The sequence below is a fragment of the Hyaena hyaena genome, unplaced genomic scaffold (genome assembly GCF_003009895.1).
Source record: "Hyaena hyaena isolate Hyena2069 unplaced genomic scaffold, ASM300989v1 scaffold_1546, whole genome shotgun sequence".
Taxonomy (NCBI): domain Eukaryota; kingdom Metazoa; phylum Chordata; class Mammalia; order Carnivora; family Hyaenidae; genus Hyaena; species Hyaena hyaena.
The window spans coordinates 272,290-296,474 of record NW_024082153.1 but is presented as its reverse complement, the minus strand read 5'-3'; the positions used below and the strand labels follow the sequence as shown (position 1 = coordinate 296,474).

Genomic DNA, 24,185 nt, shown 5'->3' with positions numbered 1-24,185 from the left:
AAGGTTATGTAGGAGTTTTCTACAAATCTATGTTCTGGGAAATTCTTACATATCAGAGAAGTTTGTCATCAGAAATCATTGTCTAAGGCAAATGCCACTTCTGTGCCATCCCCCAAACACTTAATTATAAAATAAAGTTGAGCCCCAGTCAGAGCAGAGATGCCTGCCTGGGGACCAGAAAGATTCTCATGGTTCTCTCATCCCTCCCTCACCAACACCATCCATCCTTCAGGTCCTCTGGCACCTTGCATATAAAAGTTATGTTTACATTATGCTATAGTCTACTAAGTGTGCAAATGCATCATATAAAAAAAAACATTGTGCATATCTTAATTTAAAAACATTTTATTGCTACAAAATATTAACTAACATCTGAGCTTTCATTGAGCCATCATCATTGATCACAGATTGCTGTACAAATAAGTAATAAAAAATTTGAAGTGTTGCAAGAATTACCAAAATGTGACACAGAGATACACGGTGCACAAATGCTGGTGGAAAAGTGGACCAATAGTCTTGTTTGATGCAGGGTTGCCAAGAACCTTCAATTTGTTAAAAAAAAAAAAAAAACACAGTAGCTGTGAAATGAAAGGGAAACAATAAGGCAAGGTGGGCCTGCGCATCTTCAAATGGGAGCCAATATTGTGAGGAGGCTGCCAGTCTTGTGTTCGACGCAAGCCTCTACCTCTGGTGGGACCTTATCAAGCAAGCACCTAAACACTGAGAAACATGTCCCTGTCTTTCCAGCTCCATCTGAATCTTCAAAGTCTGAATCTTCTCGTGCTCCAAAAAGAAAACTCTAGCCCTTTGTGCCTGGCTGAAGCACATCCAAGGGCAGATCCAAATCTGGCAAATGTTTTGGGAAAGAAACTATTACATTTGTTTCTGGCTCCTCCCTCTAGCAGGATCTCATGTCTTCTACGCACAGCAGGAAAAGTGGGAGATTTTAATCTCCCCCTGTGGCCCAAAACCAATTTCTTATGTTCTCCACTCTCCACCCATCCTGTGGGGCAAAAATCAGCTGTGTGTTTAAGCTCTTATGGAATCCCGCCATCTCATTGGGCCACACACACTGCCTAATGGGCCACTCTTCTCTCTTCCCCAAAAGCAGTCACAGAGAACAGGAGCCCCTCCTTTCAGTAGATTGCAATTTTTAATATTTGCTTTGTTTGGGACAACACCAAATGTTCCTCTCTGTTTTCCATTCATTCTCCACTTAGACCTGTCTATCCATCTATTTATCTATCTAATCTATTATCTATCATCTGTCAATCATTTATCTATCACCTCTTATCCATCCATCTCTCTCTCTCTCTCTTTCATCTATCTACTTGATCTGCTGTATGTCCATCCTTTCATTTATTTGTTTACCTGGCCTTCAGACCTACTCAGACCAAGAACATGGTTAATGCCCTGAGACAAAATACTACTATGTGTGGTTAAACCTGTAAACATCTGCCCAAACCTCTCCTGAGTCCTCTGAGCCCTTTGTAGACCCTCTATGCAAGCCAAGCCTGCATTGTCAAGTGTGCCCTGAATCAGTGAAATGAAGTCAGCTCACATCTTCAAATCTACGTCTCTCTGAAATCAAAGCCATTCCCACTCTCTTTTCTTCAATAGAGACTCACTTTGTTTAAGAGATGATGTCTTATCTTGCTTTCCTTTTTATTTTTGCATAGATGCTGTTTTGATCACAAGCTACTCCATCCAGAAGTAAAACTTCTCCTGTCATATTATAAGCACTTTGCCCATAGTTTCCTAACTTAAAAAAATTTTGGAGGGGCACCTCCATGGCTCAAACAGTTAAGCATCTGACTTTGGCTCATATGATCTCATGGTTCATGAGTTCTAGCCCCACATCAAGCTCTGCCTTGGATTCTGTGTCTCCCTCTCTCTCTGCCCTTCCCCTGCTTGTGTGCTGTCTCTCTCTGTCTCTCCAAAATAAATAATCATTAATTTTTTAATTTATAAAATAAAATTTGAAACATTTCAAATTTTCAGAACAGATTCAAGTATAAGACAGATTTGCAAGAATATTTAAATGACCTCTCCTGTGTTCTTTACCTGTAGATCCTAACTGCAATTGCTACATTTGCTTTATTACTTTCTAGATTTCTACTTACTATATGTGTGTGTATATCCATTTATATATACATATATTTCTTTATAATAGTAATGATATAATATTATTTTATATTATCCAGTACACAGTCATGCTTTCCAAAAGTTTGAGATCTAACATTGGGTAATGCATTCATCTTCACAAAATACTTTGTAAATTTGTTTACTATATTTCTCGATTACCTATTCCTCTAACATCTTTTGCTCCATATCTTGAATCTATTTATGTTTGGATCTCACAGAGTACATAGTACAAATAAAAGGACTCAACAGAATTGTGTTGAATGAATAAACTGTAACTAGTGACCATTATTTCTTCTACAGCCACTTTTCTAAGATATCAGTAAAATACATAATTTAAATACAGAAATGGAGATATATGTGTTTACTTGAATAACAGCATTTTTAAAACAACAACAACAAAAAAGATCTGATCCAAGATAATCAAGCCAAAGGACTATTTTACTTTTTGTCTGAGATACAAATCCTTTGTTGGGGTGTTCGAATGCTCTTTTCATTTGAATAAATGTCAGATTCTTTTAAATCCATGTTGAGTTCTTTCACAGAATTTCTCAGGAAAAAATGTATTAGCTCTTGAGAGAATAGAACTATTAAGTCACGAAACATTGAATGGTAAAATAGAGTGATTTTCAGTCTTCATGTTAAACTCAACACTTCTGTCTTCAATTTCATGAGACTATCTTGGTTATTGTTGTTGGAATCTGTGTCTGTGATACAATTTTCAGGAAAGTCTATCAATTTAATGTTAGGTTAGCAGAGTCACCAACAAGATTGTGTCAGGTGGGGGTTCTCTTCCACCACATTGACTTTTTTGCTGCATCTTTTACATCTTTATTTCGTAGGCTATAAATCAATGGGTTTAGCATGGGGATCACCAATGTATAAAACACAGCAGAGACTTTCTCCTGTTCCAGGGAATACTGGGAACTTGGCTGGATGTAACTAAAGGTTACAGACCCATAGAATAAGGTCACAGCAGTGAGATGAGAGGCACAAGTGGAGAAGGCCTTGTGCCTCCCCTCAGTTGAACGGATTCTCTGGATGGCAAAGATGATGCATGTATAAGAGACCATGATGATAGTGAACGTGAACATGGCAATGACCCCAGAGAAAATTAAAAGTAACATTTCATTGTTATGGGCATCAGAGCAAGAAAGTCTCAGAAGTGGGGGAATGTCACAGAAATAATGATTCACGATGTTAGGACCACAGAAATCTAGCTTGAGCAAACCTATAGTGTGTGTCAGCGAGTTAATGAGCCCACCCAAGTATGATGCAAGGACCATCTGAATACAAACCTTTTGGGTCATTATGAGTGTATATGACAAGGGATTAGATATTGCCACATAGCGGTCATAAGCCATCATAGATAGAAGGATACCTTCTGTGGTTACATAAACTGCAAAAAAGAAATACTGTAGAACACAACCAGAAAATGTGCTAGCTTTGTGTTTCGATAGGAAATTGACCAACATCTTTGGAGCAAAGACAGTAGAATAGCAGATGTCACAAAAAGAGAGGTTGCTAAGGAAAAAGTACATTGGAGTATGAAGTTGGGCATTTAACCGGATCAGGATAATCATTCCCCAATTCCCTGCGAGAGTGATGGAATAAATAAGGGTGAAAAGCAAAAAGAGAGGGATCTGCAAATTAGGGTTTTCAGTTAAACCTACCAGAAGGAATTCCTTCACCCTTGTATGGTTGCAACTTGCCATACATTCAGGTTAATATAGCTTTTCCATTGCAGAAGAAGATGATATCACTCAGATGAAATATATATATGTAGTTTCCTCTATCATCCGGGATCCATAATAGCATTGGAGTATTTGTGTTTACCCTATAGTTGGTTGAAGGAAAGAAATTAACTTCAGCAGTGGACTATATAAGTACTAGACAATTCATCTACAGTGACTCAGATTTTTGAAACTAGAATTATTTTATTCCTTGTTTCTCAGTTTCCACATCATAAATATTGCAAAAAGGAAACTTTCTTACAACAAGAAATTATTACTTGGTAGAACCCGTAGCCGAACCCAAGTATGCCTCATATCAAACCTCTGACTCACTTTAGGACATATACAAGTCCTTTGCTTACATGGGCTACACACTGTGGCACCTTATTATAGAAACTGTATCTTGGGACACATAGGTGGTTCAGCTGGTGGGTGGTTCAGTTGGTTAAGCATCTGGCTTTGGCTCCGGTCATGATCTCACAGTTCTTGGGTTCGAACCCTACATCAGTCTCTGCTGACAGCTCAGAGCCTGGAGCCTGCTTTGGATTTTTGTTTCCCTCTCTCTCTTGTGTGGTCTCTCTCTGTCTCTCTCTGTCTCTGTCTCTGTCTCTCTCTCTCTCAAATAAATAAAACTTAAAAAATGATTTCCTTATCTTTTGGCCAAACTGTTCCTACTTTGTTTTCAGTTTATTTACTTATTTTGAGAGGTGGGGGAAAGGGGCTGAAAGAAAGGGAGAGAGAGAGAGAGAGAGAGAGAGAGAGAGAGAGAGAATACGAAGCAGGCTCTGCACCATCAGCACAGAGACCGATGTAAGGCTTGAACTCAGAACCACGAGATCATGACCTGAGCTGAGGTTGATGCTTAACTGACTGAGCCAATTCCTACTTTTTAATATTCAGTTAACTCATGATCCTGACTTTCATAATATACAACCTCTTTCCTTTCTAAATCTCAAGCATCAGAACTTTTTTGGCCTCACCTTTTGCTCAGAATCCACACTTGAAAGATCAATGACTGTGTCCTCCGAAAGAGCTGAATTGAGAGAAAGAGGTAGAAGAATCTTTTCTTCATTTGATATTGTTAAGGCCAATCAAAAATAGCAGTGCAATTTAACTTGAAAAACTTTCCCTTTTGCGTCTTTGTATAATGTTACCTTTGCATCTTTGTTTTTTTATCAGCATTAAAACAAAACCTCCAAAAACACGATGTAGAGACAAGGTGTGAGTGTGAGATACCAAAATTATACCTATCAGTTATATCTGCTTTTAAAAATGTAGACTGCCACATAGTTTCACTTGCTTTTTGACATGAGAGAATACTTATTCAGTAATATTTATGGTTAAATATTAATAAACAAATTATTCATTTACACTTTCATACGATCAATAGGTATTCTTACTACATTATGCCAAGAACCCTTAAATTTGCTAGAAATGAAGCATTGAGCAAGAAACATGGCATGCTTTCAAGGAGCTCACATTTTATTAGGGAAATAAATAAACAAGTATTGATATACTATATACAGTATATACAGTAATGATAGTGCTATGAAGAAAAGTAAAGAAGAGGGGTAAATAGAGATAATAGGTACTCTATTTTGCAGTATATTAGTTCTGTTATTGCTACTCTAACAAATTACCAAAAATCGATGTCTTAGAATAGCAAACATGCATTTTAAGAAAAGCAATGTGTGAGCATTAGAGATCTCAAGAAAGATTGTGCTCTTATGGAATGTGCTGTCTGCTAAAGTCAAGATAAGGGGAAGCTTGGAAAATGATCTGTATGGTATCGCTAAATCAAATGCAAAATCTTCATTCTGTGAGTAGTCTCCTCTCTTATCAACTGAGGTTATAAATTAGATCCCATCTATATTTTAGATCAGTGGCCCTGAGAAACACAGCGAATCCAGGTCTGACTGTGTTCAAGGCAAAGAAGGAATGATCTGTGGAAAGTACCAGTACTTTTTTTTTTCTTGTTAATAAAACCAGATCATAAATCCAGGGCGCCTGGGTGGCTCAGTCGGTTAAGCCTATGACTCTGGCTCAGGTCACGGATCTCAGAGTTCCTGAGTTTGAGCCCTGCATCAGGCTCTGCACTGACAAGATACTGTTTCCGATACTGTGCTGTTTTGGATACTGTGTCTCCCTCTCTCTCTCTGCCCTCCTTCCCTTGCTCGTGCTTTGTCTCTCTCTCTCTCTCTCTTTCAAAAATAAATGAACATTAAAAACTGTTTTTAAGTATAAAAGCAAATTTTAAACTGGAAAAAAACTCAACCTAAAACAAAAACAAGAACAAAAACAAACAAACAAATAAACAAAAACATTAGAGGTAATAAGTTATTTATGTATGTTTCTTAGTGGTAATATTTTCTCCTGCAAAGCTGTTTAGCATAATGGGAACATTGCATTCCTGGAGTATAGCAGAATCAGGAAGGCTTTGTTCCACTATAGCTCAGCCCTTAATTTGCTGTATATTTTGACTGTTTACAAGAAAATGTAAAAAGGAACCAACACAGCAGAGTTTGTATGATTTCCCCATTTATCATTTAGGGAAAGAGGAAAAAAATGGATTTCCTGCCAGTTTGACTAGCATAAATTTTCACATGAAGGAAGCTACAATGAACTGATGTGTGATACTGATGGCCATGTGTCAACACCGAGGCACAGAAAAACAGAAATCATGTGGGAGAAGAGAAAGGGAAAGAAGAAAACCAAGTGTGACTCCAATAAGTTTGCATTAAGATTTCTAACAACAGCTTTATCAATCAAACTCTTAATGGAAAACTATAAATAGAGAAAAGTGCTACCAAGGGTGAAGGTATGATTTGCTTTCATGCCGCTAGAATTAGAACTAGACACAGATTCATTCTTTCTCTAAATATAAGGCTTGTGCTGCTGCTCAGTGCTTCTTCCTGATGATGGTTTGGAGGCTCCTTTAAAATACTAACAGTGAGGGGCGCCTGGGTGGCTTAGTCAGTTAAGCGTCCGACTTTCGCTTAGGTCATGATCTGGTGGTTCGTGGCTTCGAGCCCTGCGTCGGGCTCTGTGCTGACTGCCAGCTCAGAGCCTGGAGCCTGTTCAGAGTCTGTGACTCCCTCTCTCTCTGACCATCCCCTGCTCACGCTGTCTCTCTCTCTCTCCTAGAAATAAATTTTAAAAAACGTTAAAAAAATTTTTTAAATACTAACAGTGAGAGCGTTGTCTTAGTAAAATAAATGCTGAAAATAACATTTTATAACCAATGTCATGATCAAATTTCTCCAACTTTTCAGAACAATATCTTGAAATATTAGGGCAAAATAAGGGCATGTTTGTTTAAAATTGTATGAAATTCCTTTGTAGGAATTCTTCATTTATGACTCCAAAAGGACATTAGAGAATATATAGTCATTAATGGTCAAGAGCACAGTTGGTGATAAGGAAATTGATGAGAAAAATAACAAAGCTAAAAGCATAATGCCTATCAAATGAGTTAGTGATTTTTAAAATAATAGACTTTCCTTACTATGGGTACATTGTTGTTAATCTAAACTGAAATATCTTACCCTATGCTTTCATGGAACTTTACCAACAAAACATGATTATTTTGACATATTTATAAACAAATTTATTATAAAATATTGTACATAAATATTATATTTATTTTATTGTATTATAAAATATCATATACAAGTAAATATATAACTGATTAGGTATTATATGATGTATCATGTTATATATTTAAATTCACAATTCTCTAACTTCATAAGTGTATAAATGTACTTATAAAATGACATTTACTGAATGGTTTATGATGAAAACTTGCTTATAAGACAGAAGAGGTGAAAATCCACCTAGCACAGAAAAATAAAACAGATAATAATCACAAATAAAAATGTAAAAAACCCCCACTATCAACAACAATTTTGACATATTGAAAGACCTGAAACTATAGCTTATCTAGTCTAATTTAAAAACAATACACCCTGATTTGAAGACCATTTTATCCAGACACACTAGATTTCTAGTGGGAAGAAGTATCAGCTTGTTGCAGCCAAAATTCTCGGAAAATCAAGGGACTGTGTGCATGCATAAAACCAAGGTTTTATCACAGACAGGATGCAGTGACAAACTCAAGGAAAATAGAAAACAATTCTTTAAAAAATTATTATTGGAGCCTTAAAATAAAATTATATCTAAAATATTTATAAATGTTATTATATAGATATGAAAGAAATTTTTTCCTTGTGATAAAAATACATTATAATTCTCAGATATTTGAAGAAATCTTCAATACATGTGTAAATAGCTTTAAATTACTGTATAAACTAAATAGTAAATATTGTAAACACACATGCATACATGAAAATATTAAATGCAGGCATTATGAAAATATTGCCCTTTTTTCATAACATGAGAAGAAAATCTTTGAAATATAAATAAACCACAAGTTAGCACATTGTTTTCTGTCTATTTGGGAACGATACTGAAATCATACAGCTGGTAACAGATTGTTTTAGTGTGAGGAGATAGGAAATATTAAAAGTTTAAATAAACCTACATTACCACTTCTTAAACACATTCACAATGAACCAAAGTCCAGAGTAAACAGAATATCTAGTAAAGAACACCAGCTTTTCACGATTCTTCAAAGACTGTTGAGAATAGAGATTTTGTAATGTTTGGTTGCTTTTCTTTTGGGGACATGAGCTGTAGCTCACGTGTAGATGTGAATCTCAGGTGTCCACAGGTTGGATCATTAGCAGCCTCCCCCATCTCTTAAGACTAGAGCTAATCATGCCATGTGACTGAAGTCTCCTCAGTCACTACTCACTAAATGCCTCTGCTTTCAGTTTGACAAAATATACATCCTTCATAAATAAAACCCTCAAACATCTTGTGGTAAAGGCACAATATAGAGAATAAATGCAGTACAGGCACTAAAGGAAAGTGTTCCAATCACATGCACGCTACTCAGACAAATGTTCAAGTATTCTAATGGTGAAAGAGCTCAGATTGTCTTTTTTTTTTTCCTGTGAAATGGGGACATTCATACATGCTTTATCTACTACATTGGTTCATTATGAAATTGATATAAATAAATGCTTAACATTTTACTCTCCAAACTTTAAAAATCATTTAGATTAATTCACATTTACATTTTTATGAGATTTTACACACACATATATACACAGAGATAATGAATTGAAATATATACACTCCTTTTGGTGTATTTATATAAAACTGTATGCTTTTCTCATGGTGCCTCAGTGGCTCAGCCCATTGAGCTTCCGACTCCCTCTCAGGTTATAATCTCACAGTTCAGTTCATGAGTTCGAGCCCCAGGCCCAGCTCTAGGCCGACAGCTCAGAACCTGGAGCCTACATCGGATTCACTGTCTCCTTCTCTGTCCCTACCTCGCTCAGGCTCTGTCTCTCTCTCAAAATAAAATAAATATTTTTAAATACAAAAATAAAATATATAAAATATATATTAAAAATACAATAACATGCTCTTCTATTCTGTAATAATTCAATAGGCATTACAGAACTGTGGTTTGTGTCTTATAATTCTTTTTTAACTTCCATTCTACTGAAATGGTAGTAAACACATGTGACACTGTGGAGATTTTGCATATGTTTCATATAGTTTTATTAGTTTTCTGTACAACTTTATATTTGTCTCTCTTTAATCATACAAATAATATGTTTAGTTTATACGTTTGGAAAACGGTGGTGGATGATTTTGAGGTAGATTTTAATAATTAGAATGTCTTAGGTATTTTAACATAAAAGCAAGTAAGTTACAATATATGCAGATAAATAAAATAGTGAAGTCATGTCAATCCAAATATAGTACAAAAATCAAATTCATATCCTAAAATCATATGCAGCTGTGAATATTCTAATAAAACAAAATCAGAGTGTCTTTAGATACAAAATGGAAGATATAACCATGTACTAACAGAAAAAAAAATTCAAAATCTAACAAAACAGTCAATGGGGAAATAAAGTCAGCTACATAAGGAAGCAGAAGAAAATTAGAAAGGTTGACAATTAGAAACAGGAAAAAAAAAACCAATATGATCAAATGCAGTCAAATTAATGACACATACTCTAAAACCAACTTTTTCTTAATTTGTAAAGACATTGTTATAGTAATTGTAACAAAGGATCAGTGTCAATGGCAAGAAGACAATCTTACATACTGGCCGAAAGTACCATGGGTGATATACAACTTAAGTTTTCTGCAGTGGAATCTCTGATTTTCTTGAGATGGGTTAGTTGCTTCATAAATGGGGAATAGTTTGAAATCCCAGGAAGGTTAGATTTAATATAGAAATAATAAATTTAAACTCATAAAACACAATGTTTTAGAAAATTTAGATCCTAAGATTGATCATATTTGTGAAACTAATTTCAAATACATACTTCAGAAACTGACTTAGGGGTGGGTGTTTTGTTGAAAAATGAAGGAGATGTTGGTATGATTTTAAATGGTATTAAAGTAATAAGGTAATATGGAATTCAGTATATTTATGAATTCATTTATTAAAATAAAAAGCATTTATATTCTTGTGTTGATTCAATTTGCTGACCTAATAAGGTTAAGAAAATAAAATGAAATCTACAAATTCAATTGAAATATAAAGAATTTAATTAAATAAGACTATATATTGTGGCCCTTAGGAATGTGATGGTTATAATACACTATATAATTAGACACCCTGTTTTGTAATCTGAATCCAAATATAAAGAAAAAAATTTTATTTTTATGTTTATTACAGAAAAATATTGCTTGTTAAATAAAATCAGATACAAAATTAGCAGTGTATAGTCACTACTGTGTAAAAAAACGGTTCCTGAAGCTAATAAATAATTCACATATCAACAAATATATGGGGAATTATGTGTACAATATTCCAAAACAAAATCACTCTTCATATTAGTTAATTTCCAGATTTTTAGATAAATGATATTTGAAGTTTGGTATAATGGTAACTTATCAGTATATTATTGCTGACTACACACTGAAAATTTTATTACATTTAGATTCCCATATATTATTCATGAAACTCCGGTGACATTGGATTAAAAAAAGTCTCTTTCCATATACATCTGTGAAATCCAGTATTAAACAAAGGAGGAAAAAAGGAAGGAAGAAAGCAAAGAAGGAAGGAAGGAAGGAAGGAAAAAGGAAGGAAGGATAGAAGGAAGGAAGGAGTGAGGGAAGGAATAGAGAAACGAGAGGAGAGGGGGAGAGAAAATATCCATATGACTTTAAATATAAATTGTAAAACAATACATAGCCTAGACAGACATTAGAGTTTCCATCATTATTTAAAAAGCCTTTGTAATTTAACTTTCATCAATGCAAAATTGAATCATGTAAAGAATGATTTGTTATTTAAGTAGGATTGGAAATGGAAAATTTTAATAATAACAACACAATTACTATTAATAATAATATATGTAATATACATACACATGGAATATTACTTGGTCATAAAAATTAGTGAAATCTTACCATTTGCAAAGACATTGATGGAGCTAGAAGAGCATTATGCTAAGTGGAATAAGTCAGAGAAAGACAAATACAATATGATTTTACTCATATGTGGAATTTAAACAAGAAAACAAATGAATAAAGAGAACAAAAGAGAGAGGAAGGCAAACCAAGAAACAGACCCTGAACTATAGAGAACAAATTGATGGTTACCAGACGGGGAGGTGGGCAAGAGGATGGGTTAAATAAGTGATAGATATTAAGGAATGTACTTTCTGTGATGAACAGCAGTGTTCTATGGAAGTATTAGATCACTATTATGTACATGTGAAACTAATATCACACTGTATGTTAGCCATCTGGAATTTAAATAAAAAATTAATAAATGAAAACAATGGCAACAACAAAAAGTCAAATATATCGTAGCTTACTTATTTTAAAATAACTTATTTTGGAAAATGAAAAGCGAGTCTTAGATTCAATAGGTCCATATTAAGGAAGCTGATTTTTTTTCATGCAACCTTATGTCCATAATACAATGGATACATAACAAAAGTGAATCAGTTCATTCCAGAACATCCCCATTAATGTTTTTAAAAAAGAAAGTACACTAAAATTAAAATAATAATTTAAATTAACCTATAAATTTCAGAAATTAGTAAAAAAAAAAACAAGGGCAAATGAATGGCATTGTATTGTGTTCTCTGACAAAATCTTCATAGTAAGACAGATGTTTTAACACGTTGAAGGTCACTGATTCGAATATTGAAATCCAGGTCTTGTTTTCATCTTTGCTTTGTTTGCTTGTTTTCTTTATTTATGCTTTGTTTGTTTGTTTGGTTGGTTTTGTTTTCTGGTAACATCTCAGAACATTTGGAATGCTTCACAGATATTTTTAAATGCTTAACTTCTTCTGTATATTAAACATTTACTCTTTCTTAAAATCAAATAATAACACAATAGAACAATAATGAACAAGCTACATGCTATTAGATTGTAACAAGGGGTGCCTGGGTGGCTCAGTTGGATAAGCATCTGACTTCAGCTCAGGTCATGATCTTAACCCTGCATCAGGCTCTGTGCTGACAGCTCAGAGCCTGGATCCTGCTTCAGATTCTGTGTCTCCCTCTCTGTCTGCCCCCTCCCACTTTCACTCTGCCTCTCTCTCTCTCAAAAATAAATAAAACGTTAAAAACTTTTTAAAAAAACATTTTAACAGGAAGTGCAAGCTTTACATGTTTTCTAGGAGATTTGATCATCTAATTTGATCATCTTAGTCTCAAATCATACATACACTGGTAGCTTTACATATATTGGTTCATTTAATCCCCAAAACAACCCATTTCAATGAGCAATATCTTATTAGTTTCTTATCTCCATTTACAGGGTTACATCCACTATAAACTAATCCAGTCATTCATATTTTCACATTCACTAGAAAATGCACAATATTATATATTCACATGTATACAATGTATTCCTTCAACTTTGTAAAGATAAAACAAAGAGGAAATGGGTGCTGAAGAATCAAAACAACCAGAAGTGATAATTTAATTTATTTAATCACCAGAAGTGATCCCAGAGATAGTGTTCAATTGATTTCCATTGTAAATATACATAATAAAATGAGCAGAGCAATTGTTTACCTCTTTGAAGATAGGGACTCAAAGATTAACTCAGTTAAGATAAGGGGAAATAATTAGTAATGTATACGGTGTATAATCTTGATGATCATCACAAACTTCTTCGGTTTTCACTTGTACCCACTGTGAATGGAACAGTTGAGAATCTCCCACAGTAATCAGCACATTCCATAGAAATCAATGTGTTATATATAACTTCACACTATACTAGTATTAAACTGACTATTGCTATGTGACTTCTATCTAATTTCCTAAGAACCAGTGAAAGCGCCGTTATCTATCATGAGTGATATGTTCTGTAAATGCAAAATCTAGACCTATTTTCCCAAACACAGAAAACTACATTTACTCACTTAACCATCCATCCATCCATCCATCCATCCATCCATCCATCCATCCATTTATTCCATTCAGTCATCCATTAAACATACATGTAATGAGAATATGCCATGTTTCCAGTACTATATAGGAGTTGGAATAATAACCAACATACATGTCCCCTGCTGCCAAGGAGCTTCTACTCATGGGTGGGTTGATAGGCAAGTCAACATAGACTTTTAATATAACATAATAAAATATATAATGAATCAATGTACAAAGTATTTTGGGAACACTAATTGGAAAGCAGATATTATTATTTATTTTATCTCAAGCACATTTCATAGAGTGGAATAATTTTGGAGAGATAATTTTTATATGAGAATACAGAAGCTTTTTAAAGTATTGAGGGGGCGCCTGGGTGGCTTAGTCGGTTAAGCGTCCGACTTTCGCTTGGGTCATGATCTCGCGGTTCGTGGGTTCGAGCCCCGCGTCGGGCTCTGTGCTGACTGCCAGCTCAGAGCCTGGAGCCTGTTTCAGTCTGTGACTCCCTCTCTCTCTGTCCCACCCCTGCTCATGCTGTATCTCTCTCTCTCTCTCTCTCTCCTAGAAATAAATAAAAATTAAAAAAAATAAAGTATTGAGGAGGTAAAGTTATCTTTATTTCTAGAAAATTATAATAAATGTAAAATAGTTGACATATAAGGTGTTCATGGCATGATGATACTGGAAGTGCAGGCTGTACGTTGAATATTCTTAAGTGATTAAGTGATTTTAATTCTTAAGAAAATCCAGTTTCTTTCTACTAGCTTTTTGAGGGCGGTTTTTACATCCTTGTTTCTGAAACTGTAGATTATTGGGTTAAACATAGGAAAGACAACAGTATAAAACACTGCAACTACCTTGTCAGTGTCCGGGGCATAGTCAGTGGTGGGGCGTAAGTACATAAACAGAAGTGTTCCATAGAACAAGGAGACCGCTATGAAATGGGAAGTACACGTGGAGAATGTTTTGCTCTTGCCCCCTGAGGACTTAATGCTCAAAATAGTGACAAGGATACAGAAGTAAGAGATAAATATGACCACAAAAGTGCTGGTCTGGATGAAGCCACACAAGGCAAAGAGCAGAAGCTCATTGATATGAGTATCTGTGCATGATAAAGCCAGAAGAGGTGGGATATCACAGAAGAAATGATTAACAATATTAGAGCCACAGAATGACAGCCTGAATGTGAGGCAGACATGTACCATCGAAGTCATACTCCCACTGAAGTATGCCAGCACAACGAAGCAGATACAGACTCTCCTAGACATAACGGCAGGATAGAGCAATGGGTTACAGATGGCTACATAGCGGTCATATGCCATTGCTGCCAGAATGAGGCACTCAGCGTCAGCAAGGAAACCAAAGGAAAACATTTGTAGTGCACAGCCATAGGGAGAGATGCTTTTCCTAGATGCTAAAAAATTCACCAGCATTTTAGGAGTGATTGCTGTAGAATAGCAGATGTCTAAGAAAGACAGGTTGCCAAGAAAATAATACATGGGGGTTTGAAGGCTTGAATTGATATGAACTAAGATTATTAAACTCATGTTTCCCACCACAGTTAATGTATAGACTATAAGAAATACCAAGAATAGTGTGACTCTGAGAGGTAAATAATCCGTGAATCCAACAAGAAGAAACTCAGTTGGCATGGTATAATTACTCTCCAACATCTTGGTTCTCTTATGTTTCTTGTCCAAAAGAGATGGTATCAGAATATACAAGTTGACTTGAGTGATAGACGAAGCAAGAATATCTTCATCCTCTCTTCTAAGGAAGCAAATAGAAGGATAATAAAATCACAGTGATGATGGAATTTTCTGTGACATATTCTCCCTGTTTTCTTTTCTGTCATTTTCTTTAAAAAAGGTAATTAAAAATCTTCATTGACAGTAGAAGGTATTTTTCAGAGCTGGTGTTTTGAGAGGCAGTATCTCTTTAAAACCTGTGCACTTTATGAGAATGTGTTTGTTCCTTCCAAGCGGAAATGGAATGAATGTAGCTTGGTTGATTAAGACCTAGTAGAATTGTGAAAATTGGCAAAATCCTTAAAGCAAAGCTTTATTTCTCCATCCTAAAATCCCATTCTTCCATGTCAAGGAAAGTTGAGAAAAGCTCTAGGAAAAAATTCCCACAGGTAAGCTAGATAATTCTACAGAAGAATACCTGTGATGTTGGGAAGTAGTTTAACTTAACAGTTAAGACACAACAACAGTAAGAGATGACAGGGTTCTTACTGGTTGTGTGAGATTGATTAAGTTATTTAACCACTCTGTGATGGTTAGAGGAATAAATGAGTAGATATTTGTAAATATTGTTTATGTTCCTGGTATGTAATAAACACTAATATGAGACTTTATTAAATAAGAATCATTAAAACAAATAAATGGACATTTTTGTTGTTTTTTTTTAATCGCTCACTCAATACTCAATTGGTAAGGTCCACTTATTTTGAGAGAGAGACAGAGAGAGAGAAAAAGCATGAGCCAGGAAGGGGCAGAGATAGGTGGAGAGAGAATCTCAATCAGGCTCCATGCTGACAGCATGGTAGCCCCACACAGGGCTTGATTTCATGAACCGTGAGACTGTGGCTTACGCTGAAACCAAGAGTCAGACACTCAACCAACTGAGTTACCCAAGAGCCCCTTTTTAAAGTTTATTGATTTATTTTGAGAGAGAGCATGTATGTGAGTGGGGGAGGAACAGAGTCAATTTTATTTTTAATAAAATACTCAGGTGTCTCAAAAGTCATCTTATTTTTGACAACATGGGTACATGATCTGTGCTTTCTTATAAAGAAAACCACTGTGTGTGTGTGTGTGTGTGTGTGCACGCATCCGTGTGCATGTGCATGTGTGTGTTCCATGCAAATATATTGTTTGACAGTAGTAGTAAAGCTTCTACACATGTCCTATAAGTATTTCTTTCCTTTCCCTCAGTTTATGTTTCTTTTTTGCCTCTGAGGTAAGACAATGTCTGATGTGAGATCCAAGAAATACAAAGTGTCTTGAAGAACAACTGTATCTATGCTCTTATTAATGGACTTCTAAGCTAGCTATATGAGAAAATATATAGTATATGATCACAAGGAAATTAATCAAGGAAAAAAAAGAATTTGTGCAAATAAAAACTAAATTATAGTGTGATGGAATATATTCAGCAGGAAGTTAAAGATTAGTAATGTTAAAGTAACACTATAGTGAGTAGTAAAGCAAATAAATAATGGAGGTCTATCCTCTCTGCCATCCTTGGTAACCTCAGAGTGTCCCCTCCCCCAATAAAATAATTTGCAATCTTCTAGGTATTCTTAGAAGAGGTCAGTCTTATTTGGGAATCAGATCTTAAAAAGGAAAAACTTGACTGAGAAAACATGTAAGGTGAGTATCAGAAACTATGAGGAAGCAATCCAACCCTTAAAATAAAAGAGAACAAGATTTACATGGCTATGCTGTGCAAGTGTCATTTCTAAACTTTATGTAATATTCACATCCTCACTTAAATCTGTCTTTTCTTTTTTCTCTAAAGTAGTGGTTTTAAAAAATCAATTTAGTGGGGCCCCTGGGTGGCTCAGTTGATTAAGTGTCCAACTCCAGCTCAAGTCATGATCTCACGACTCATGAGTTCGAGCCCCAAGTAGGGCTCTGTGCTGACAGCTCAGAGCCTCGAGGCTACATTGGATTCAGTTCTTCCTCTCTCTCTGCCCCTCCCAACTTGCACTCTGTCTTTCTCTTTCTCAAAAATAAACATTTAAACATTTATAAACAAATGAACTACTAAATACATAATTTCAGTGATTAAAGTGGTTAAAGTATCTGTAATTAGTTATTTGCTGTAACGACATTCTATATTTGCACAGATTCAGTGGTTAAAGAATCAATTCAATAATCATGGAGGGTCTGGGTAACTCAGTTGGTTAAGCATCCAACTCTGGATTTCAGCTCAGGTCATGATCTCATGGTTTCTGAGATCCAGCCCCTCCCTGGGCTCTACACGGACAGCATGGAGCCTACTTGGGTTTTCCTCTCTTTCTCTCCATCCCTCCCCTGCTCATGAGCGCTCTCTCTCAAAATAAATAATAAAATCTAAAAAAAGAATCAATTCAGTAATCATAACAAAGCTTCCTCTAAATCATTTTTGTCAACCTTCTAACTAAAGAATTAATGTTAAAGAACCAATTAAATAAGAAAAGTAAACCAAATTTAGGAGGTTTTTTGTCATTGGTTCCCAAGGATTGTATGACAAGATATCACTATTAGCATCAGCTTTTTGACTATATGAGTAACAACACTCTACACTGAACCTCCAGATTGTCACATTTGCCTGCTTATCGGGATTGGCTTGATTTTGCTTTCACTGGTACAAAAGAGGCTACAGCCAGAACTAGGAAATAGAAAAAAGGTAAGTGTCTGGATACCTGAGCTCTAATCCTGGTTTTCCTACTACAAATCATTCCATCTTTATGCAAACCTATCCTTGTTATAAAATCCGACCCACTTTATTTATTGAATAGAATTATCCTATAGGGCAAAGAAGACTGTGTATTCAAGAGCTTCATGATTGGGTAGGACACTTTGATTTTTGTAGAATACTATTGAAATTCTCAAAATCAGGCAGATTTCATGAGACATGTTTTATTTTCCCATTGGTATCAACAAGCCAATGGCACTGTACTGTCATGGTTAAACACGGAAGATTTGAGGTAGGCAAAATTGACTTTAACTTCAGATGTGGTGTCTAAGGTTTTGTAAGCCATTCAAGGTCTGTATTCCTAATTTTTTATTTTGTTTATTAGCATAATAATATTCCATAAAGAAGGTTGAAACCAGGAGTAAACTGGATAATTTATAGCACCATTTACAGAGCTTATTATACTACAGATGCATAAAATGGATCCATTATTATTTATTATTGCTATTAATGCCATTATGATTATTCAATTATTCAATATCTGACACAAAGTCACAGGTTCCCTAAATTGATGTTTCTATGAACAAACACAAAATAGTCACACCTTAAGTGGGTATATGTATGTGCTTATAGCAAGTGAGATTCGACTTACTGATGAGGGTTAGCTTGCTTAAGCTTACTCAATTAATTATATCATTGGATTTTCCCAAATTCCAAACTAGACAGTCAGCTTTCGCCTCCTGGCAATAATGAGCACAATGAATCAAGCATCTTTTGGAAAATGCCATAGGTCTGGTAAGTGCAGATTTATGTCTCCACCACCCCCTGTCCACTACCCTGGACCACATATACACATAAACTAAGAAAACGCCACAGACAATCAGTGAACATAACCTTCTATCTAAGGCAATATTATCTCTGTTACATTGTCCCATTCACAGCAGATAGACACTTACCTTAGCACCATCTAAAATTTTGAATTATAGAGTTTATTTTGTATGAGCTGATGACAACACTTCTCTCCAAATTTTACAAATGGACCTTATAAGGGACGGGTATTTATCTCCTAGTCTGTGACAATTGGGACATTATCCCAAGATAATCCCCAACCCCAGGAGGACTTTGTATATGCAACCACTTCCTTTCCAGTGGTGTGGCTTAAATGGTTTTGTATTGTATTGTATTGTATTGTATTGTATTGTATTATTTTCAATTTTTTTATTTTCAATTTTTTATTTTAGAATTTTTTTATTTTAGAAGGAAAGAGAACAAAAGTAGGGGAGAAGGACAGAGGGAGGGAGAGAGAGAATCTCAAGCAAGCTTCATACTCAGCACAGAACCTGACATGGTTCTCAATTCCATGACCCTGGAATCATGACCTGAGAGAAAATCAAGAGTGGGATGCTCAGACAACTGAGCCACCCAGTCACCCCTTAAATGGCTTCTTTTAAATGAGAAAGATGAAAACTGGTAATATAATTGACTCTAATATAGCCAGTTACAACACAACAAGTCTCCATCGCAGTGAAATGTTTGACTAAAAAAATAAATATTTTAATAATACCGAACAATAAAAAAATGCTTTCTTCTATAAATTCTATGATTTCTATCAGATACTGAAAACACTTTAAAGCATTAGGTATTTGAGGGGCTTCTAAATTACAATCTCAATACTACTGAGAAGAATCCTAGACACCCTGATTTTTGTTTGGTTTTCAATTATCTGAGTGACTACAAGAAAATATGCTTTGAATGATAAGATACAAGAGTCATAAGTAACAGCTTATGACTCAGGCAACCTGGATCTGAATGTTAGTTTTGCCATTTCATAACTGTGAGGCAGTAAGCCACCTATTTAATCACATAGTTATTAACTTTTAAATTGTGAATAATAATTGTCCATCCCATGATATTCTTGGGAGGGTTGGGATAATACATGTAACACCTAGTCCCTTGTTCAGCACATTGTATTAATTTAATAATGGTTAGCTTTCCTTAACAATTATAGCAGCAATTTACAACAGTATTTCTTAGCAATTAAAGCACAGTTCTAGATTTTAAGTTATTGACAATGGTGTAGAGTCTGTACCTTAAGACTCTTACGGCAGACAGGATGGAGAACAGATAAATCCAGGATGCTAGACATTGCAAAGATCTTATTTCTTTTTTTATAGCTAGTGGGAAAATTAAAATCACCTTTGTTGCAAATAGAGGGTTTCTTATTTAATAAGCAAAAGATCAGATCTTTACTAACAGAAGATCTGATGCCAAAATCACTTTTCTTTCTTTCTTTCTTTTTAGTTCCTATTTCATTGACTAACCCTACACATCTGGTAAAAAAGAAATACAAAAATAATAAAGAAATAGTAATTTCTTCACTGTATTTTTAAATATGTAGTTGTAAAGAACATTTCCCATTCTATAAGGAGTGTATGTCTGTTATTAAAACACGAAGATCCTTCACTTTAAGGGTACTATTGTGTCTTACCAACAGTGATATGGGGAGAAACAGCAGTAAGACAGCTATGCCCTTTGAAAGCAGAAAATGGATTGGATAATCCCTTCAAAGTGTCAGGAGTGAGGACCTGAGAAACCAGCAGGAACCAAAAGAAATAGACAAGACTGAGGACCTCACCATAGAAACAGTCTGTTACATATACGACAATTGCCAGCCCCTTGCACTCCCACCTGTTGTGAATAATCTTTCACTTTGCTTTGCATCCTCAAGACTCAAAAGCCAGGATTAGAATTTTTAATTAGCCAAGAGTAGTGCATATATTCAAGCGTTAGTTTCTAGAGAGCTAGAAGATGAAAATTTCTCTCCTTAGCCTCAGTTATGGGGCTGAGAGGGCATTATGACATTCCTGCCTTCCAATTCAGTCCAAGCACTACTGTGTGCATCAGAGGAAATATGACTTGCCTGCATACAAGCAGTTGAACCAGAGTTGGGAGGAGTCATTTTAGGGATGTGTTATTAACTGTGCACAACCCATACCAAGAAGTCCATCCACATATAACTTCCCCAAACTTCCCCTTTTCTACCAATTGTATTCCTTAATGTTCTTGACCAACTGGCCAAACTGAAATAGATCTCTTCTACCAAGCAATGTAGATTTTTTAAAAAATGTTTATTTCTAGAAGCTCTACTTAATAGATAAATTATCCAATATTCTTTAGGAATTCTTTAGCCTGGGGTAATAATATTGTTGTGGACATTCTTTGTAGTAATCACTACAATATGTAAATCCTGCCAGAAACCAGGTTAATTTTTTTTTTTTTGCTTTTGCTTTTGTTTTTACTCTTCTGTTAATTAGCCATAGGGTCACCCTGGTGCCACACTGTGCTGTGAATTAAATGGGGGGAAGAAGGGGGAGGGAGGGTCTCCTGAAAATTACCTGGGCCTTCAGGGTTTGCTCAGGCCCAGCTTCACATATGCAAATTGCAGGAAATAATAATGTTCTTCACTGAGTACCTGACTTTATGAATAGGAGACCTTATAATTTCATGTTTGTAATAGAAAATTTGGGACTTGTGATAACCTGATGTCTTATGGTCAGGCATTTCTATCTCAACCAGAACCCAGTAGCAAGATAATACTTATTTTTCAAGCTGAGGGAAGTACATTTGCTGAAACAAAAATTTGATCTATTTAAAAATTTTAAAGGCTTCTCCTATTGCATATAACATATGCCCATGTCAATTTGGAAAACGCTGTATTTGGGGCACCTGGGTGGCTCAGTTGGTTAAGCATCTGACTTCGGCTCAGGTCATGATCTCACAGTCTGTGCGTTCAAGCCCCACGATGGGCTCTGTGCTGACAGCTAGCTCAAAGCCTGGAGCCGGCTTCAGATTCTCTATGTCCCTCTCTCTCTGACCCTTCCCTGATCACGCTGTCTCTCAGAAATGAATTTTTAACAAAAATTTTAAAAAATGCTGTATTAAAATGACTGAGATCTAGAACTGTTTGCATTGCAGTTGGAAGAGCCCTTCTTGCTATACCTCCTGCACAGAGTTGTCAACCTTTAGGAGGAACCACTGAGTGGCTCAAAAGTGGACTTACCTATATAGAAGATGTAGTTTCCAGAACTGAAAGCTGTTTATCGGTATGTTGCATCTTTTATGTGGTAGGAAACACACAGTTTAGAAAAGTGTGTTTCCACTTAGGAAGGATGTGATATTGTGATGTATAATAAGAAATACATATTTGGTCTTTCTCCCAGTTTCTAGCACAGAGCTTCCAAAACCCTTGGAATTTTCCTAACTGGTAAGAGAGATAAAGATGTCTTCTGCTATGTTAATAATGAGGTAAGCTTTGGGATGTCCCTAGGTCACTTAAGGCTGGGAAGGGGGAGGTAAAAGTGCTGGATGTTGAATCCATTGGCAATGGCCAATGATTTGATCAACAGTGCCTATGTAGTAAAGCCTCCATTAAAACTTGAAGGTAAGGGATTTGGGAAACTTCCGGATTAGTGAGCACTTGGTGATTCAGGGAGAGCAGTACTTCTGAGAAGACATGGAAGCTCCACACCTTTTCCTCACACCTTGCCCCATGTATCACTGTCATCTGGCTGTTCCTGAGTTATGTCCTTTTATAATAAACCAGTAATCCGGTAAGTGAAATATGTCTCTGAGTTCTTTGATCCACTGTAACAGTTTTATTAAACCCGAAGAGGAGGGTCTTGGGAACCTTTGATTTTTAGTCATTTCAGTTGAAATCACAGGTGACACCCAGGGCTTGTAATGGGCACCTCAAAGGAGTGAGAATCTTGTAGGACAGAGACCTTAAATTATAATCCAAAGAGGAGCTCATCAGAAGCTCCAACCAATAGCCAGTCTATCAGAAACATGGTTAACAATACAAGACTATGAATGGCATTTGCGTGTGGGGGCAGTCTTGGAGGACTGAGTCTTTACCCTGTGGAATCTGATGCTATCTCTAGGTAGATAGTGTCAGAATTGAGTTCCATTGTAGGGTACTCTGCTATACACCATGTTAGTATACAGAGCATAGCTTGCTTGGTGGTGTATGGGGAACTGCACTCCCCTTCCACACTTTGGTAATTGAGTACAGAACTCGAACACAGGATCTATCAACATGCCCTAAATGGCTATGTGCACAGAAACAAGACTTCTAGATTGCTCACATTTGCAGATGCCATATGACATTCTGTTCTTCTATATTGCAGATAGTTGTAAATTTTCATGGGACGTACGAGGCAAACTAATATATATTTTTTTATTTTTCAAGAAGCTGGGATTTACACACTTAGAGACAAAATGGTGAGAATTCTCTGTTTCCCATGTCAAGAAAAAGCAAAATGATTAAGGTTGTTTGTTCTTCTTGTGTAGGGTAGGGAAGTGGAAAAAGCATTCAACTGCTGAAAACTTACGTACGGGGCATCATGGACTATACTGTAATAGTCCCATCTTAGGAATATTCATTATAAAGAGAAGTAATCCGCTGATTATATTCATAAAGAATAATAAACTAATATTTTAAAATTAATTCTTTTTCTATACTGACAAAACTAGAGAACCAAGTTACAATTATGTAATAATCACTGTCGCCAAGTTTTTTTTCATGTTGGCACTGTGTAGTCATGGGTTAACTCAGTCAGTTTGGATTGCCCAGGCCCTGCATATTCTAAAGGTCTTCAAGGATGGGCCTTTGAATGGCTCCCAAGAGATAACTTTTGAAACCTTGGAATATTCTACCTGATGAGAGCATCTTTGCATACAGGGTTCCCATCCCTAACAGTTTAAGCTAATGATGTGATTTATGGCAAATGCCTGTTTTTGTACACCTGGGGTTTCTTTGAACACTTTGGGCCAGGCTGAATCTGTTTGAATTTTAGAATGGAGCAGTTGGAGACTAAGTAACCTAGGACAGTTATGTGGGCTCTCCATGTCTAAGTACTGCCCTTTGTAGGAACCCTGGACACTACGATTTGATTAAGCTTTTCTGATTGGCAAGCCTTCATGCCAGTCATCAGTCAGCACTGCTGGGAAAACCAAGTGCAGTCTGTGTGACATCACCGGGAGCAGACAAGAGGAGGCTATCCTGGTTTCCTCTGGACACTGCCCCCGGACACCTTTTTCCTTTGCCAATTTTAATCCCAACCTGTAGCTACAATAAACCATAACCATAAGTATAATTGTGATTCTGCATTTTTTGAGTCCTTCTGGTACATCACCAAACCTGATGGCAATTGTGGGCACCTCTGACCCGAGTACTGTATTCAAAAAATGTCCTCAAGTGTTTTCCTTTTTCTTTTTTTTTCTTTTAATTAAGATTATAAGCTTGTTATTCTTCCACACGCAAAATTGAAACCTAATCCACTTCAAAAATATAAAATAAATAATAGAAAAAAATAAATGAATTCATATAAACTAACTCCCAAACTGAATAAAA

General features: G+C 35.8%; 2 protein-coding genes across 2 annotated transcripts; both read right to left on the bottom strand.

Annotated features, from left to right (window-relative positions):
• Positions 1-2,918: 2,918 nt before the first annotated feature.
• LOC120225815 (olfactory receptor 1052-like) lies at positions 2,919-3,857 on the bottom strand. The gene has a single exon (XM_039224000.1). It carries the CDS (start codon positions 3,855-3,857, stop codon positions 2,919-2,921), a length of 939 nt encoding a protein of 312 aa, XP_039079931.1.
• Positions 3,858-14,085: 10,228 nt separating this feature from the next.
• Positions 14,086-15,039, bottom strand: LOC120225826 (olfactory receptor 5AS1-like). The gene has a single exon (XM_039224009.1). The coding sequence runs from the start codon at positions 15,037-15,039 to the stop codon at positions 14,086-14,088; it is 954 nt and encodes a 317-aa protein (XP_039079940.1).
• Between the last annotated feature and the right edge of the window lie 9,146 nt (positions 15,040-24,185).